This window comes from Pimephales promelas, chromosome 8 (genome assembly GCF_988280905.1).
Source record: "Pimephales promelas chromosome 8, fPimPro1.hap1.1, whole genome shotgun sequence".
Classification (NCBI taxonomy): Eukaryota; Metazoa; Chordata; class Actinopteri; order Cypriniformes; family Leuciscidae; genus Pimephales; species Pimephales promelas.
This window is the reverse complement of record NC_142776.1, coordinates 3,172,103-3,189,964: the sequence shown is the minus strand read 5'-3', so window position 1 is coordinate 3,189,964 and position 17,862 is coordinate 3,172,103. Positions and strand designations below refer to the sequence as shown.

Below are 17,862 nucleotides of genomic sequence, written 5' to 3'. Positions count from 1 at the left end.
CTGCCTTAATCTAGACACATTCTCATTCTGTTTATGTCTGTTTCCTTTCCGTTTTATGACAATATTTATCTCTGTATGATCCGACGTCTAATTACATTCATCAGGATTCCCACAGTCAACAGACAAATCAGAGAATTTTAAAATTGATCTTGGTCCAGGAGATTTGTGTAAATAAAAATTTCTATAGCTTTGAGCTTTTGGCTGGCGATTAACTCTTTCCCTGCCATTGTCTAGTTTTTCCGGCTCTGGCAACCCATGTTTTGACTGTTTAACGGCATGGGGCGCTATCATGCATCTTGTGGAATAGCACAGAATCGAAACAAGCGATAACGCACATGTAAGCTAATGCAATCATAAAACAACAAACACATTTAAAACGGCATAATGTTACTGAATAACATGTCGAACCCACAGAGGTACATGACTGTACAAGCTTTGTGGGTGTGAATGGACTCGATGTTTTAATCATCGTTCTGAATCCGATCCAGGCGTAGTCTCAGACACTTGATTTTTTCAGCTTTTTGTTCAAAATGTTGCTTTAATGAAACTTACCCATATTCAAAGGTTAATAAAAAAAAAATTGCATGAAGCTGGAATAAAATGGATTTTGTTTGTTTGTTTGAGGCTCTATTCTGATTGAAGGTTCAGATATTCATAGAAAATATTCTGGGGGTCATGAAAATCTGCTGTCGCTGGCTGACAACTTAAAAAATGCTGTCTGTAAAGAGCTTTATGTTAATAATACCCATAATTTCTTCATTAAAATGCATATTTCATGGCATTTTTACACTGCCTTGCCAAAAAAAAGTTGCTTTTTGGATTTAAATAGTCAAAGAGTCTATGATTGGATCATTATTGCAGTGAATATCATGTTTCTAGTGTGTTAAGTGTTTGGCAACAGTTATTTTAACCCTAAATGAGTGTGTCGCTTTTCATTTCTTAAGCAAACCTGTAGTAAGACACATTCCAGGATGACAATGTAATGAACCTCTTGACGGAAATGACATCACAACATTTATTTCCGTCAAGATGTTGGTTAAGATCTTGTAATGTCAGTGCAAGAGTCCAGCACTCTGTTAAGTCTCCTCAGGCACATCCCAAAGACTGAATGAGTATCAGCTCTGGACTCAGAGAGCCGATTCACATGTATAAATGATTCTTCATGCTCCTCTCAACCTTCATAGTTTAATCCTGATGAATCTTGACATTGTTATCCTGGAATATGGCCATGATGTGTCTTCCTACATGTTTGTTTAAGAAATGAAAAGTGACACACTCAATTAGGGTTATCACTGTTCCCAAACACTAACACACTAGAAACATAATAATCCCTGCAATAATGATCCAGTCATAGGCTGTGTCCGAAATCTCCACTCAAACCACTACGCCCTACCTCCTATGTAGGGAGTAGAGGACTATATAGTGAGCTCACCAGCATAATAGAAACACCACTTTCGGACACTACTCGATCGTCTGTCGGCGCCGTTGATTACGTCATTGATGTCGCCTGTCCGTCTTTTTTACGATCAGCGCAATGCATGATGGTATGTAGAGCTTAGGTTAGTGACCATCGGTTGTACACTACTTTTCAAAATGCATTCTGGGACTGGGATACATTGAGTGGACTATATAGGGTATAATAATCATCACTATACATTCGGACCGCTCTACAAAATGGCAAGCTCACTATATAGTCCACTATATAGAGAGTTGTGGGAGATTTCTATACGACCCCAACAATTGATTGAGTAATTGTACAAAAAATAAAAAATTTTAATCATACAAATAATACTTTACTTCTCATCTATTCATTAATGCTGTGTTTTTGGAGATATAAAGTACTTTTGTATCCATATACCACACAATTCCTCAACAACACCATTAGCTTGCATATGAAATATTATTTTTTATGATACATTGCGTTTATGCTCTAGTACTCGGCCTTCATTTCTGTGTAAAAATTTTCAGATTTATGCCTTTTTTTTGACACATGAAGAAAATATATTTAGTTTTTTTCACATTTCCCATTCATTTCAATGTGGGGTCATATTGACCCCGAAGACCAGAAGTGTAAACATTTTTTTCTTAAATACCTTCAGAACAACCGAATCACCCAGTTTTTTGTGTGTGTATAGATAGATAATGTATGAAGTCAATAAATCTTATTGCACTGAGATGAAGGGAACCTTTTTTTTATTAGGTAAAAGTCGATTGGGGTCGTATAGACCCCATGACCCGATTGAGGGCTACGCATTTGACTGTTTAAATCTTTTTGGCTGAGCAGTGTCCTTATTTGAATGGAAATAAAATTGGACTTTCAAGCGCACAACGATCACACTCACAATTATATCACATAATCGTATTTCCACAGCTTGCTTTTAGAAACATCCAGTAATCATGAATAGAAACATCACTAACGTGGGAACCCTGATTTACCCGATGACTGAAGTGAGCGGGACAAGCAATTTCACTAATTCACTTTATCCAACCTCTTTCGTAACTTGCTGTAATAATCCCAAAAAAACCTTCACAAACTAGAAATAAAATTGAACCGTGTTGATTTATTTCCATAAAATACAAGAATTAAACGCATTTAAATTATTTTCTACTTTTTCAATCGACCATGATTTCCTTGATCACAAGTTTTGAAAGCTCTGTACATCAGTCAGTGTGACAGAGAGAGAGAGACGTCTCTGTGCATGAGATGTACATGTATATACAGTACATGTGCAAAGCTACGCAAAGCCGAATGAGCAAATGAAAAGCACTGCAGCATGCTCCAGTCACAACAATACATCAGAAATCATGAGAAAAGCAGCGAATGTGCGTCTTGGGGAGTGGAGACACATAAAACACAATGGTTTTTCTTTTAGGAGTGTTTCATGAAAAGCTCTTTAGCTCAGTCGTTGTTTCACTATTAGCCAGCGGCTGATGAACGTCTCTAGGGCCCTTGATGGATAATTCAGTGTATGTGTCGCTTTAGGTCTTGATCAGTGTGGCGAACATCTACCCTGTGCTTTAGCAAACACACAATGACCTCTAACCGGTGTTCTTCATCAGAACTGAGGCACTGATATGGGTTAAAAGCAACGAGACTCTGAAAACGAGTATAATTTCCCATGTCCCTCACCTAAAAACTGAAATAAATGAACCAGAAAATAAAGTGTGGAAAAATGTAGGCAAATGGGAGGGAGGGAGGGAGGCATGCAGCCATTGGAGGACAAGGCCATGGTGGGCGGGACTTGTATTTATGATGTGCCAGCTTGTTCCTTGGGCGTTTCGGAGTGAATTGTCATTACCCCGGAGGATTTGAACTTGGGCAGGTGCAGTCCGAACTTGTTCTCCACCCCAGCAAAGGTGGCGGCTGCCAGACGGTAACCACCGACATGCTCAGAACTGACGGGAGGAAGCTCAGAGATCCGGGATTTGGGCGTTGGTACAGAACCAGAAGGGCGACTGGAAGGGGAAGAAAGAGGTTTTTGCTTTCAGTGCAAAGAAACTCAAAGTGCCATATTTTTCCAGATAAAGGCTCCACAATCGATTTCAGGCGACCAAACTTAAGCCCTATTCGGACAGGATTCGTTTAACATGGAGAGGTGGGGTAAAGTAATTATTACCAGAGCCCGTCTTTATGTGCCATCTCAGTAATCATTACAGTGATTATTTCAATGTCCGGAAAAATGACCTCAGGTGATGCTAATCCCGTGCGAATAGACACGCTGCAAATATGTACGTAAATGTTCAGTCATTTCTTGTTTAAAAGTTTTTTTCCATGGTTTTTCCAAGTATGAAGGCGCTTGAATAAGCATTCATCTAGATGGTAGGACAAGTCCGTGGCAAAACTCAAGTGTTTTCCGCATTCAGATCAAAAAGAAGGTTGAAAGCACTTGTTAGACGGACGAAACTTCTTTAGCATTAGGTTCCCATTACCAACATAATCCAATCTGAATTTAATTAACATATCGTTCGACCAGACCTAACTGTTAATATATATATATATATTTATAAAAATATGTCATAACAGGTCAACAAATGTCATAACAGGTGTAATTATCAAACTTAAAGATGTTATTTAGCTTTGTGTTAACATTACATTACCCTGTCATATGTTATGGTTGGTTTTAACTTTGGCCGTCATGACACCATTATAATTGTGACATGAATATTTTACTTGTCCTCAAGTAAAGTGGAACACATTGTACTAGTTATAAGTACAATATGTCATTAAGGGTTATTACACTGTCAAATGCTTTAACAACAGTGTCATTAATATGTCCCTTTACCTCAAGTAAAGTGGAACACGTTGGGCTAGTTATGATTTCTTGGTTAATGTCAAGTTGTCATAACAAAGACATTTTAAACAATGTCAACTTTGCATTAAAACTGTCATAATTTACCGAATGACACTTAATGACAACAGTCATAAACATTCATTAAGACTCCTTCATGTTCATGTCAGTCTTATGCACACCCCTTCAAATAAAGTGTTACACATGGCGACAGGAAGTGACGGCGGGGCGTAAATCGAGTTACCCCTCCCACTTCTGCTAGTTTTACTGAGACATCTTAAGCGCAAAAACAAAACCCTGCCTTACATGTTAGTCAACATTTAGTTAATCAACGTTCATTCATACACGTCGATTAAATGAACATGCATGATTCATTTAAAGCCAAAATACTATAAATCAGCATGAAGTTTTAACATCTACTCTCATGTAATGGAAATCATACAGACATTCAAATAAAAGTCTTCATGCTGTGTGAATCCTCTGGTGAAACACACTCCTAAATATTTCCAGTTTAAAATAGTAAAAAGTGTGCTTAACGATCAACACTTACTGTCCTCCGAAGTCAATGTACAACCATCGCTGAAGGAGCTCGTAGGTCACCAGGGTCACACCGAACTGAGGAGATGAGCGGAACACGCGAGCTACGAGAAGACAGAGAGGACTGTGAGTGAATATGGACGAGACTGTAGTGAAATCTGTGATGTGTGTGTGTGTGTGTGTGTGTGTGTGTACCTCCAGCTCCCTTCCATAGTGCTCGAAAGCCTTCCTCATGCAAGATCTTCCTGAAACAGTCGATCACTCCAGAATAAGTGGTCTGACCGGCACGGGCTGCCACCTGCAGTCGTGTTTTGATGACATCAGCAGGGGTGACAAGTGAAGCAGCGGGTATACCTGTCAATCAAAATCATTCAGACATCTATTAATGCAAGATTAACATCTGAACTTAAAGTAGGAAATCTGGCCGGATGCAGTTTTGTCTGAAAACGGTTATGAAACTGAAGTAGTGGAAGATCTTTTCTTCTGTATTGTGACAAAGAAATCTTTTTTTGTTTGTTTGTTTCAATTGTTTGGATTCTGTTTCAATCAAAATTGCAGGAAGATGAATGGGATGCAGAGGCGGGGTTTAAGCAGAATAAATGATTGGAGAAGTGATAGATAGAGAAGTGATAGGGTGAATTTTCTTATGAAATGAAATTTAAAAATATCTAAAAATGGTTAATATAAATGGTAGAATATGCCTCTGGTACTGTTAGACGGATTTTATTTATTGCATTTTTTTATGAAACTTGACGTTTGTGTCATTTGCTATGTAAACATAAAAAAAATTTAAAACACTAAATGGTCTTAAAAAAAATAGGCATACTCGTACTGTTCACAGTCCAATATGACCGCCATAGGAAATATAGAAAATATGGAAAAAAGCCATTTTTGGGGGGTACAATCTACAAATCAGAAAAAAAACAAAGAAATATAGAAGAAAAAAATTAAATTCTCACAGCAAGTGGATAAATTTTAAAACATCAAGAGTGCAAAACAGACACGCCCACACACACACAAACAGTATAACATCAAGAGTGCAAAACAGACATACACAAACAGTATAACATCAGTGCAAAACAGACACACACACACAAACAGTACAACATCAAGAATGCAAAATAGACACACCCACACACACACACAGTACATCAAGAGTGCAAAATACACACACACACGCACACACACACACACACACACACACAAACAGTACAACATCAAGAATGCAAAACAGACACAGACACACCCACACACACAAACACAAACAGTACAACATCAAGAATGCAAAATAGACACACCCACACACACACAGTACATCAAGAGTGCAAAATACACACACACACACACACACACACAGTACAACATCAAGAGTGCAAAATAGACAGACACACACACACACACACACACACACACACAGTATAACAGTAAGAGTGCAAAATAGACATGTAGAAAAATTATGAGGTCAAGTAAAAAAAAAAATAATAAACATAAATAATTTCACTATAAAACAAATAACATGCATTTAAAAAATGAGGTTAATTTTAATATAATGAAAATTTAAAATGTCCTAATTAATAAAAAAAAATCTAATATATTAGAAATGTTAATGTAAGGGTGCAACCAGTCCTTAACTGAAATTGAACTGGGCCAGCATCACAAAGTTGAAGTCATGTTCTGACCTGCGATGGCACCAGCGGTCAGCAGCTGCAGAGGGCCCAGTCTCCCGTCCTCATCCGTCAGCTGTGTCTTCATATGAGCATAGACCGGGAAATAGATGGCAGAGAAGGGGATATCACGCAGGAAACACGCCTTGGCACCCTGTGGAGGAAAACCAGTGTTATAATTTACGCTAAGGCATAGCACTATTCTGAATGCAAGCAGCGAGTAGATACAACGTCAATTTTGCTTGGATTCAAAGTCTCAAAGACCTTGTCCCACCTTGTAGAGGCCAAAGAAGCCGAGGTCCCGGACCACATTGAGCGCGCTCACTCTGGGGCCTGTAGTGATCTCACCGGCAACCTGCAGACGAATCTTGACGATTTCCAGAGGGTTGGTGAAGATCACCTGCGAGCCACCAGCCTGATGGACAGAGACAGATCGTTCAGCCAATGAAGTACAACACAACCCAGTTTGACGGTTCTGTGTTACTCACACATCCACCGGCGAGAATCTCAGCAGCCAAAGGTATTTTATCATCCTTTGTGGTAAATTTGTCTCTCACAAAATCGTTCACCTGGAAGACAGACACAGAAACTCGTGTAATCGGCTTTAGCGCCAGCGGCTCAGAAACGTTGCTTTAATGAGACTCACAGTGAGCTTGATGGCTTTCTCTGGAGCCACTCCGATGAGCTGGGGTACTAGACCTGTAGGGGAGACACAAACACAAGAAGAGTAGGACAAAGAAAGCAAGATCAGTGTTAACTGAAGCAGGGACGTCAACATAACACAAATCCAACCTCTATAAAAGCCAAATAATCCCTCGTATCGCAGGACTTTCTTGGCGCAGTCGAAGCTGTTCTTGTACATGAGCTCTCCTACGAAGGAGCCAGTGGAGCGCTGGTTCTGCATGCGGGTCTTGACCAGGTCTATGGGGTACACGGCTGTGGCACCAGTGGCTATAAACAAACACACAGGTTAAAGTGCGGTGTGGTGGAAATTTTAAACTATATATTAAACTAACCAGGTTAGACTATCTAACCTTTGAACAGATGCACTGTTCGAAACCAGGGGAAAACGTGTGACTGAGTGTGTGTGTGTGTGTGTGTGTATTTATATAAATAACAAATATGGGAAATAACATTATAAATGTTTTTAATGTCACTTTTGATCAATTTAATGCATCCTTGCTGAATTAAAGTATTAATTAAAAAAACAAAACATCAGCAACAGTTTAGTTTTAAGTCTAATTCTCACAATTAACTAGTTGCTTATTACTTAGCATGTATATTACTAGTATATTGGTTGTTTATGCTAATGCTTTATTCTGCGTGACCATATTCAATATCCTATAATCTACCCATTACCTAGTTTAAGGCAAAATATGTAGTTAATAGTGACAATTGGACATCTAAAGTGACCAAAACATCTTGCTGACCCCAAACCATTGCCTGATAATGTGCTATGAAACAACTCTTTAAAAAAAAAAACATGAAATTGGAGAAATTCAGTGATTTTTAGTCCATTTCTATAAGCAGTATAGTCATAAACAATTAACTTGTAAGGTTAATTTTAAAAGTACATTTAAACTTTTCTAGGAAAATGGGCAAAAAAAGTCATCTTGTACACTGGCCTGGCATACGTCCAAATTTGTAGGTATAAAATGCCCCTCCTCCAAATACCACCTAGCAATTGCAAGTAGCAAATCATGGTTTATTGCTTTGACGTGAAGTAAAAGAGTGAATAATTAACGCTCTACTACCACTTTCTTTTGTCATAAAAAAATACATAACACAGTGGGGAAAATGCCCTCAATCCAGTTCGTGGTGTAACATCTTACCTCCAGCGATGGAGCCCAGACTAAACCTGTACGCGGACTCAGCCGCCTGCAGCCACACAGACCGAGATACACCCCCCTGTGAATGCTGCACACAGAGAAAAACAGCATGTGAGCCGTCACGATAAATGCATCTGTTTAGATAAATGAAAGCAGCTTGAATAATAAATCTAAACCAGGATTTTACATTTTCTGAAGAAAGTAAGAATGGAGTCAAATCCCTAACCCGAAGTAAAAAGGTGTTATGTGCTATAATTAGTGCTGATATGTGCTGATAACAATTTTCTCACAGTAATATATACACACATTTAAATGAACCCTAACTGATAAACTCACCTGTCTCTGCACCTCAGCCAGATTATATGGCAGCGCTCCTTCCTCCAGTGGCGCTATCCTCTCGATATCAGCCAGGTTTAATCGTCTACACATTATAACACACAAACACCTGATCAGATGATAGGTAGGTAGGCAATAAAGATTTCAATGATCCACTTTAGATATTCTACTTACTATAAGTGACTTTGCAACTACATGTCAACTTACTCTCATTAGAGTATTAGTAGACTGATGTCTGCTTAATATCTGCTCTCTTTATATTGATGCTGCCCAAAAGACATTCTACTGACTATAAGCAACTTTGCAATGACATGTTAACTAATTATACTAACCCTAACAGTCTACTAATACTCAAATGAAGTTACTTATACAGGGTTTCTGCAGGTATCTTCAAATTAAATTTAATGCCTTTTTAATGCCATTTTAAAATGTTTTAATGCCATATACGACCCATGACTAACCACTTATATATATATATATATATATATATATATACAGATGAAATGATTAATGCATCCATGGCCCGGATATAATTATAAAATATGATTTTAAAAGTGACCTATAACATCCACTATGCAACACACTTTAATATTGTTAGTGCTAATAAAATTAGGAGAGAGTATAAAATGTTTATAATGTTAAAAAATAAGATGTTTATAATGTGACAATATGTCAGTCATCGTGTGATAACGAAAATATGACTACGCCTAAACTACTTGAGCAGGTGTTGTCAGTGAACAAGTTGTAAAACTGTTGTCTAAGTTACAGACACTCATAAAAAAAACTGATGCTAATTATCTGGGAATCATTCTCTAACAGCAGTCAAGTTGTTATTGTTTATGTCAAACAAGTTGTGAAATTTTTGTAACATTAAAACAGGAGATCATGACTTATCTTGAATCTTACCCAGATACAATAGTGCTTTTTTCTGATTGGCTATTGTGTGGCCACTTTCTTTTTTTTTTTTTTTTGATTGGTGGCTGGCTCGACGCGCTTGATTCCTGCCGCGTCCATAGTGAGAGTGATGCGGCCAGACACATTTGAGGTGCTGCGGCATATTAAATATATTATAAATTGTTTTTCAGCACGAGAAATACAATGTACCATTAAAGGACCATTAAAGTACATGCGTGTAACGGTCTGGTCTATTCTCGCTACTAGCAACTTACATTAGATCTCATTAAACGACAAATTGAACACAATGTACTATTTAAATCTAACGCGCCGATTTGTGGCCGTCACAGCGCATTTGGGATTTTACGGCGCTGATTCCCATTGTCCCCAACTTAAATGCTTTTTTACAAACGCCGCAAAATCCTTCATCATTTTTATCACTAATGTGGGCTGCAACCATGTCTTAAAAGTTTTGTTTTCCAGCCACTTTGGCTGGAATTTGCACTTCACCATTTTTTTCAAGGTTCAGACCTTTACACCGCTGTACAACCTTCTGTATGATACAACAGACCCGCGTCACCTCTGCATCACGGCACTTTTGCTCTGGCTGGAAGCAATTACCACATTGGTTCCGCATATTTATCACACGAACGTACATATTTTGAGACAGCAAATACAAATTATTAATCATGAAGGCTTTTTTCAAATGCATTTATATAAAATTATCTTCAAAACTATAAAAATAATGCCTGTATGAATCAAATTTAATGATTTTTAAAATTAATTTTTTTTTTAATTTTCACAAAATCAATTTAAGGACTTTTAATGCTTTTTAATGCCCCGCGGAAACCCTGTTATAGTTAGTAGAATATCTAAAGAGTTATATAAACAAAACAAAACAAAATAAAAAACTACAATAAATTAAAGTAATAAATTCTAAAGAGCTTTCTGGAAGGATCTTGTTGAAAAAGTCATTAAGAGGCTGTACGAAATAAAATAGTCGTCTATGGTAGAAAAGTCGTCTATGGTTTAATAGAAAAGGAGGACTTGCAGAAGACCTGATAATGCAGCTTTAATGTACATGTGGATGAACTTGTTTAAAAAAAAAAAGGAAAGTACCCTGTTTGGGAGTGCAGTCCTGAGAGCTGGAACAGGATGTCAACTTCCATAGGGGTAATCTGACCGAACTTATTTGCAACATGAACAAACTCCTCTACAGATGGAGAGAGGAAAAGAAAATGTTAGACAATTTAGCAAAATGTAAAACTTTATTTTGATATGCAGATGAACACAAACTGAGATTATTACAGACAGCACGAACCTTTAGTGACAAGCGTATCCTTGCGAGTTCCAGCAAGAGTGCTGTAGATTTTACGGATCAGTTCCATGTTGTTCAGGAGAGAGTTGAAGGCATTGAAGTAGGAGAAGCTCACCATGTGAGAGGTGCCGCCCCCTGCTGCCTAGGAGACGCACATATAAACCTTTTACAACAAACTCCATCTCAGCAGATCAACAAGAGAGCTGCACACTTACAGACACAAGGTTTTCCTCCACAAAAGGTGTGAGCATGTGGTGTCTGATGGTGGACATGATGTCACTGAAATCCATGGATGAAATGATGCCGCTCTTGTCCTTGTCCTTCTGCGCGAACGCCTGTCTTGCGTGCTCCAGCTGCAGCTCCTATTAAAACAAGACCAGAAATCGATCAGAAATTACATTTTGGGTGAGGGATGAACTTAAAATTTAGTAGCGGGGCTAGTTTGGCGCCCTGAGCAAAACAACCCCTGCCACCCACCCCTGTCAAAAAACAACAACAAAACGTCATTTTTTGCACGGCCGCCCCCGTCAAGATGTCACCCATGATGACTAAATTCACCACTGCCAAAGACCAAAAGGTCAAGATTTGGATGGTTAGCGTTGACCTGTTCGCCCGTGCTGGTAAAGAATACAGGGGTTAAAGGCTTTTTAAACTGAAATATTTCCTCGGCCAAACGCCATTTCACACACAGCCTGTCACACGCCCAGTTAAAGAGCAGTTTTTTCTTCTTCTTGTAATAAGGAGTATTAGTAAGTACATGCTTTACCTTCACAAATGAAACACTCAAAAACCATTTGCATTTAAAGAATGGCCATTTTGAACTGTGTTTCTATTATTTACACACTTTCAATGTTTTCAATCTAATGTTTTCATAAGACTTGACTCTTTGTGATGTAGTCATACAAATAATTAATATTTGCATGACTTTGACTAGGGATGCACCGATATGAAAATTTTGGCCGATACCGATAACCGATATATCGGCCGATAAACTTAAATCCAAATTTTTATCTAATTTTGAGAGCCTGATTACAAAAACAAAAGTCTCACAATTAAATCCACATCCCAAGCACACAATTATAATGATGTTCTCATTATAGTGTTGTATAGCCGATATGACAGATTTGTGTTGCTCATGTTGTCCCGAACTAGATTTTCATTTTTTGAAGAGATTTCAATCATATTTCAAGAAATTCAAAAACATAAACAGTTCTCAACAAGTGTCTCAGCTGACGGGAATAATACATACATTTATCGGTTTTAATATATCGGCCACATTTTCTTACCATAACGATAACATTAAAAATGAACATATATCGACCGATACTGATTTGCTGGCCGATATATCGTGCATCCCTAACTTTAACACAAGTATTTATTTCTCAAATAAAAAAATGCCAACAGAGCTTTTGCTGAAAAGTGAGCTAATATCACAAACTATACATATCTGTTTTTAACCAAGCCAATAAAAAATAAATAAAAACCTTCTGTGGTATTAATTTATACCTTGCACCTTCTGTGAACATTTGATTAGGTTTTTCTTTCACCTTGCCTGGGAAAACAAGCGAGTGTTGCGAAGGCGTCGCTCTCTTTTTAGGCGCACTTCACACATCTACATTTAAAATAACGAACGTGAGAGCGTAAACATGTGAACGGCCCCTAAAGCAGCTCAGATGAAGTCGGTTATCGTGGCAATATGCAATATCATTGCAGCACCAAAGCAGAGTAAACATTAGGCAATTATTTCACAACCTTCATTACATGCACTTTTGAAAATTTACCAAGGTCCTGACCTCGGGGACCTCAATGGTGGGTACGGCCCTGGGCATGAGTAAGATAGGATCATTAGATGCGCAATATATCGGGAGACATATGGAGTGGTTCAGACATGATTTTGACCACTTCATTAAGTTTAGTTTTGTATAAAGCATTTCTTTAAATTGAATTTTGTTTAGTATAAATTTTATGTTACATCAACCAACTGCCTAGATTTAATAAATGAAAAGCAAATATAGCTGACAATATAATCAGCTCATGAAGGCACTAGCGCGATGTTGCTTTGCAAGTGAACCGTCTCATAAATGAACCGAAACACAGCGTATTGGCTCCTTTAAAGGCATGAAATATATACCGTAAAACTTCAAATAATAGCCGAGTCCCAAATAGACGCCTGTCTCTTTTACACACTTGGTGTGGCTGCAGGTTTGGGTAAATAAAGGCCGGACTCAAATAGAGGCCAGGTCTGTTTTTTAGTTTCGGGTTGTATTTAATCTTCTAAAACCCGTCAGATTGTCCAGTTTTTATGGGGATAACTTGAATCCCTGAGAATGTAACTACAAAATGAGCTATATATCTGTTATGCATCCTTTTAACATGCATATTATGGCAAATAACAGTGAACATTATTATTTATTATAGTGCTGCTGTATTAATGTTTGTGCTGTCTACCATCATAATATACTAATTTACTATGAATAGTGTTTAAAATCATGCACATACCCGTAATATTGATTTTTAAAGTTGTTTTTAAAGTACTCACTTTACAACAACACTACTACTGTTTATACTGTGTATTGTTTAAATTATATTTATACTGTTTATTTTATTCTACTAATTATTTATTATTACTTATTGTTTTATGCCTTTTGTTTAGAACTGCTAACTCCATTTCGTTGATGTGTACTACTGTGTGCATACGATGACAATAAAGATTCTTGTTCTTATGTATAAATGTTTGGCACGATACCTGCAGGAATTGGGTGAACTCCAGGTAGCTGAGCCGTTTGCTTCTGTTATTGCCGAAATGCAAGCGAATGAACTCACAGTCCCAGTTGAAGGGGATGTGGTGGTGCACGGTCGTCTGGCTGAAGATATCACGCACATTCTCTGTAAACACACGGACATGGACGGATTTACACTCCCGCAGTCCATACTAGACGTTACAGCATGACTGACAGTGTTGTATAGCTTTGCTGAACATATGAAAGTGTGCGTGTGTGTGTGTGTGTGTGTGTGTGTGTGTGTGTGTGTGTGTGTGTGTGTGTGTGTGTGTGTGTGAATGACTGTGTTCAAGGTTAAGCTGCTTGTTTTTCAAGCATAACTATATTATGATCAGCTGACTCTGTAAAAGGGAATAAAACACTACGGCTCTGTTCAAAAACATTGTGAGCTGCCTTGTCTACATAGGCAGCATTAAGTGAAACCTCATAAGTGAATTAACAAGAACGACCTACATAGGAAACTCCACCACCACACAAATACTTGACTCTGTTTTAATTTTTATGGAGTTCGATGTTAGCATGTAAAAACACATAGCACACACAAATATAGTGTACAGAAGAAATAAGACGAAACATTTATATACAGTCACTACTGTTCTCACCGAAGGACACATCTCCAGTGCCCGTTTTGTCAAACAGCTGGAAGGCCACGATGAAGAGGGCATCAGGCACACACAGCACTGACTCAAAGGCCAGAAACTCTTGGAACGAGATCAACCTGAATGAAAAGCCAGAAGAATCATACATTAGGACATGCACAAGCTCAATTTTTAATTATATTAAACTCAACATTAGTTGGATCACTTGCAACTACATAATTTTTATGTACAAAACAGAATTTTCTAAATTATGCCATGAACACTACCATTCAAAAGTGCTTTTATTTTTAAAGAAATTAACACTTTTATTCAGCAAGGACACATTAAATTGATCAAAAGTGAAAGAAAAGACATTTATTATAATGTTTCTAAGTAGCACAAGTACTTTAAATAATAACAATCAGAAATGTTTCTTGAGCAGCAAATCACTGAACTTCAGTGTGACCGTTAAGACTGGAGTAATGATGCTGAAAATTCAGCTTTGATCACAGGAAAACATTACATTTTATAATATATTAAAATAAAAAACAGTTGTACTATTTCAAAATATGAATGTTTTTACTGTATTTTTGAACAAATAAATGCATCCCTGCTCAGACACACACTACTTTCAAAAACAGTAGTGTGTGTGCAATACATTTTCAAACTGATCTCATTCGCATCTGGCTGCTGCAGCAGAAAATAATACAAAAGTGTGTGAAGTTCTAGATCTGAGCTGATCTGAAGGTTCAGGCTTCATATCAAACCATCAATAATTAGGATAAGTACATAAACAGAAAATATGACGTCCGTCTCACCCATCTTTTGTGGTGTCCGCCACTCCGGCGAGCAGCTGCACAGTTTTAGGGTTGTAGTGGAGCTGTGTGTGGAGGCCCAAATACCTCTGCACAAAATCAGTGGGTGTCATGTACCGCTCTCCATCCTTCTCCACCACACTGGCATACTGAGGGTAAAAAAAACACAATTACAGCATTTGTGTTGGATATGAAGCATAACACATGTGTGATGCTATTTTTTAACCTAAAAAACATGGTTCAAAAATCAATGTCATGTACCAATACATCAAACAGGGCTTAAAAAGCATAACTATATTTTACATTTTTGGTATGTTTTAGCTTACCTCAAGGGCATCCAAGATGTAGGTGTCTTTGTTTCCGCAGTATTTTCAATTTTGATATTTTTAGGTCAAACCGTTCTTGTCTGTCAGTCATATAATGCAGGTCTATGGTCACCACCTCAAGGAGTGTTTTCTTACAGAAACCGCTCGTTTCGTGTTTTAGGCCATCAATGTGTACTTACATTTATGAGTCATTAAATCATGTTTAATTTGGACTTCTCTGTGCATGCTCTTTGAGGTGGTGACCATAGACCTCCATTATATGACTGACAGACAACAACGGTTTGACCAAAAAATATCAAAATTGAAACTACTGTGGAAACAAAGACACCAACATCTTGGATGCCCTTGAGGTAAGCTAAAACATACCAAAAAAAAAATTCAAAGTGAACTATCCCTTTAAGAGTATTATTATGCATTCCTCCAGTGTTAAGGAAACGAAACTGTTATTAGCGATGTAACAACACTGGCAACCGTTTTTGTTTTCAACAAGCCAGCTACAATATTATTTATCAAGTACCAACATCCATCTACTGGGACAACTAGGCAGGTGGAATAACTAGGTGGCAAAATATTCACAACCCGAGCAAGTTGTGTATTTTCCAGTTTTGAGAAAAATAATCTGGGCAAAATTTTGACCGGAGATGCCCTCTGACTTTTTCAAGACATTCTTCACTCATCACTGACATTCATGTCTTCCTCCAAAATATCCATCTTACATGGTTGAGTCCTATTAATAGAGCCACATCGCACACAAGTCACTGTTACCAGACACCAAAGCGGCCCAAGAAACAACTACTCTCGGCTGACAGACCCACAAGATCTCGACGGCGGAAGTGATCACAAATCCCTACACGAACAGACATTTAACTGTGACATTTAAAAAGAGAGAAAGATAGTGTTTCCCTAATACTCATGTTTGAAAATAAAGAGTACACACACAAACTGTTTACCCACAATCACACTCAGGCGACGATTTCAGGCATGCACGTCTCTCTCCGTGTTGCTTTTGGAAAAGGGAGACTGCTCCAATCAGTCATGATGTGCACGTTGAAGTTAACCTGACATCTTAAGCATCCTAAACTTACCGACAACACCGCGAAAATTAAAAATGCAGCGTGACTAAGGAAAATAAAGATTGAATGACAGACCAAAGTCATGACACTATTGACTTTTGCATCTAAGGTTGCACAGACGATTCAAAGCTGCTCAAAGGACTCAATTTACTACAGTATAAAGGAAGAAACAAACCATCATTTCCTGGTATTAGACGAAAATAAGGAAGGATTTCTACTGTTTTATCTTACCTTTAGAAAGATGACCTTCAGCTCGTTAGGGTCGGCCCTTTTGGTTGACTGCACCTGTAAAACCACAAAAAAATTATAAGGTTAAAGGGCATGGAACCTGAAACTAAAGAGCTTTGACCCATAATTATAGTCACAACAGCCCTGCCCTATCTAATGAAATGTACGGTATGTTTTAACCAAACAGATGTAGCGGTGTCAATGACAAAACTCGTTAGTTTCATCCCTAGGATGAAAGTTATATTGAGAAAACTGTCAAAACTACATTCAATCCCAAATCCTGACGTAAATACCAAACACTTTAGGCGGTGTAAGGGCAAATTCAATATTATTGGGACTCTCTGGCTTTACAAATATAGGCAAAACTAAATTAAGTTTTTAAAAAGCACAAATTAACGAAAAATAAACCAGCCACTAATTGATCAACACAAACACACATGAAGCCATTGAGTCCCTGAAGAATAAAATGAGCCCAATTTCTCAAACACGGCATGATCATCACACGCCTGACTTCACTTTCTAAACAAAAGCTCATATCTAACAACACAAAAGGCTGTTAGAGAGCTGATTAATACGACTTAGCGCAGATTTCACATATTTTTTATGGTTTTATGATCCTCACAGATACTCTTCTCAGTCAAGTCTCAGCCCGAGCGTAGTGATAAGCTCAGTGATGCTCGCGCCGGCCGGTCCGTTAAAACCGTTTAACCACTCTCTCTACTGATATCGTTTCCATATCTATTAGTTTTTCTCCCTCTAATAAACCCCAACTGCAATTAAGAGTCGACAGATAAGAATGATAAACATAAATTTTCTGTCAAATACAGTGTCGCTGGAGTCACCTTGGCCGCCATGCTGCTGTCTGACGTCACGTGTGTCGCGCAGGCGCGTGGCCGATGACTGAGTGCGCGCGAGAACATCCAAAGGAGGTGATGTCACACCTCACAAGATTTCCACGCATCCCTCGAACGAACTCGAAATGTAGTTCTTTAATTATCAATACAGATATTGTATTATACTTATTTTATGTAGCAAGTATTGTATTTTATCTCGATTTGAGTTCTTTGTTAAATTTCTTTAGAACCTTTTGTAATTCAATTAAAAAAAAACTTAAAATTTTCAAGAATATGTTAGATGCAGCTACAAAAGATAATATGGGAAATATATTTGATTAACAAATTTACATTTCATGGCA

The 17,862-nt window shown here is 37.8% G+C and overlaps 1 protein-coding gene across 1 annotated transcript; it reads right to left on the bottom strand.

Annotated features, from left to right (window-relative positions):
• Positions 1-2,541: 2,541 nt before the first annotated feature.
• slc25a12 (solute carrier family 25 member 12) lies at positions 2,542-17,606 on the bottom strand. The gene is made up of 18 exons (XM_039683193.2): positions 17,510-17,606; positions 16,671-16,724; positions 15,044-15,189; positions 14,250-14,365; positions 13,614-13,753; positions 11,083-11,229; positions 10,871-11,009; positions 10,669-10,762; positions 8,656-8,740; positions 8,323-8,407; positions 7,283-7,441; positions 7,137-7,189; positions 6,979-7,059; positions 6,765-6,905; positions 6,506-6,644; positions 5,022-5,180; positions 4,840-4,930; positions 2,542-3,456 (listed from the first exon to the last, which is right to left on the bottom strand). The coding sequence occupies exons 1-18, from the start codon at positions 17,585-17,587 to the stop codon at positions 3,249-3,251; spliced, it is 2,115 nt and encodes a 704-aa protein (XP_039539127.2). The 5' UTR covers positions 17,588-17,606; the 3' UTR covers positions 2,542-3,248.
• Positions 17,607-17,862: the final 256 nt, after the last annotated feature.

What these genes read in the sequence shown, in the direction of transcription:
- slc25a12 (XM_039683193.2), bottom strand. Translation starts at nt 17,587, where the DNA reads ATGTTCTCGCGCGCACTCAGTCATCGGCCACGCGCCTGCGCGACACAC. An exon ending in TGAAGGTCATCTTTCTAAAG is followed by an intron (nt 15,190 to 16,670) that starts GTAAGATAAAAC and finishes TTTTACCCTCAG; the next exon opens with TATGCCAGTGTGGTGGAGAA. An exon ending in GCTTCTTTGGCCTCTACAAG is followed by an intron (nt 6,645 to 6,764) that starts GTGGGACAAGGT and finishes TTTCCTCCACAG; the next exon opens with GGTGCCAAGGCGTGTTTCCT.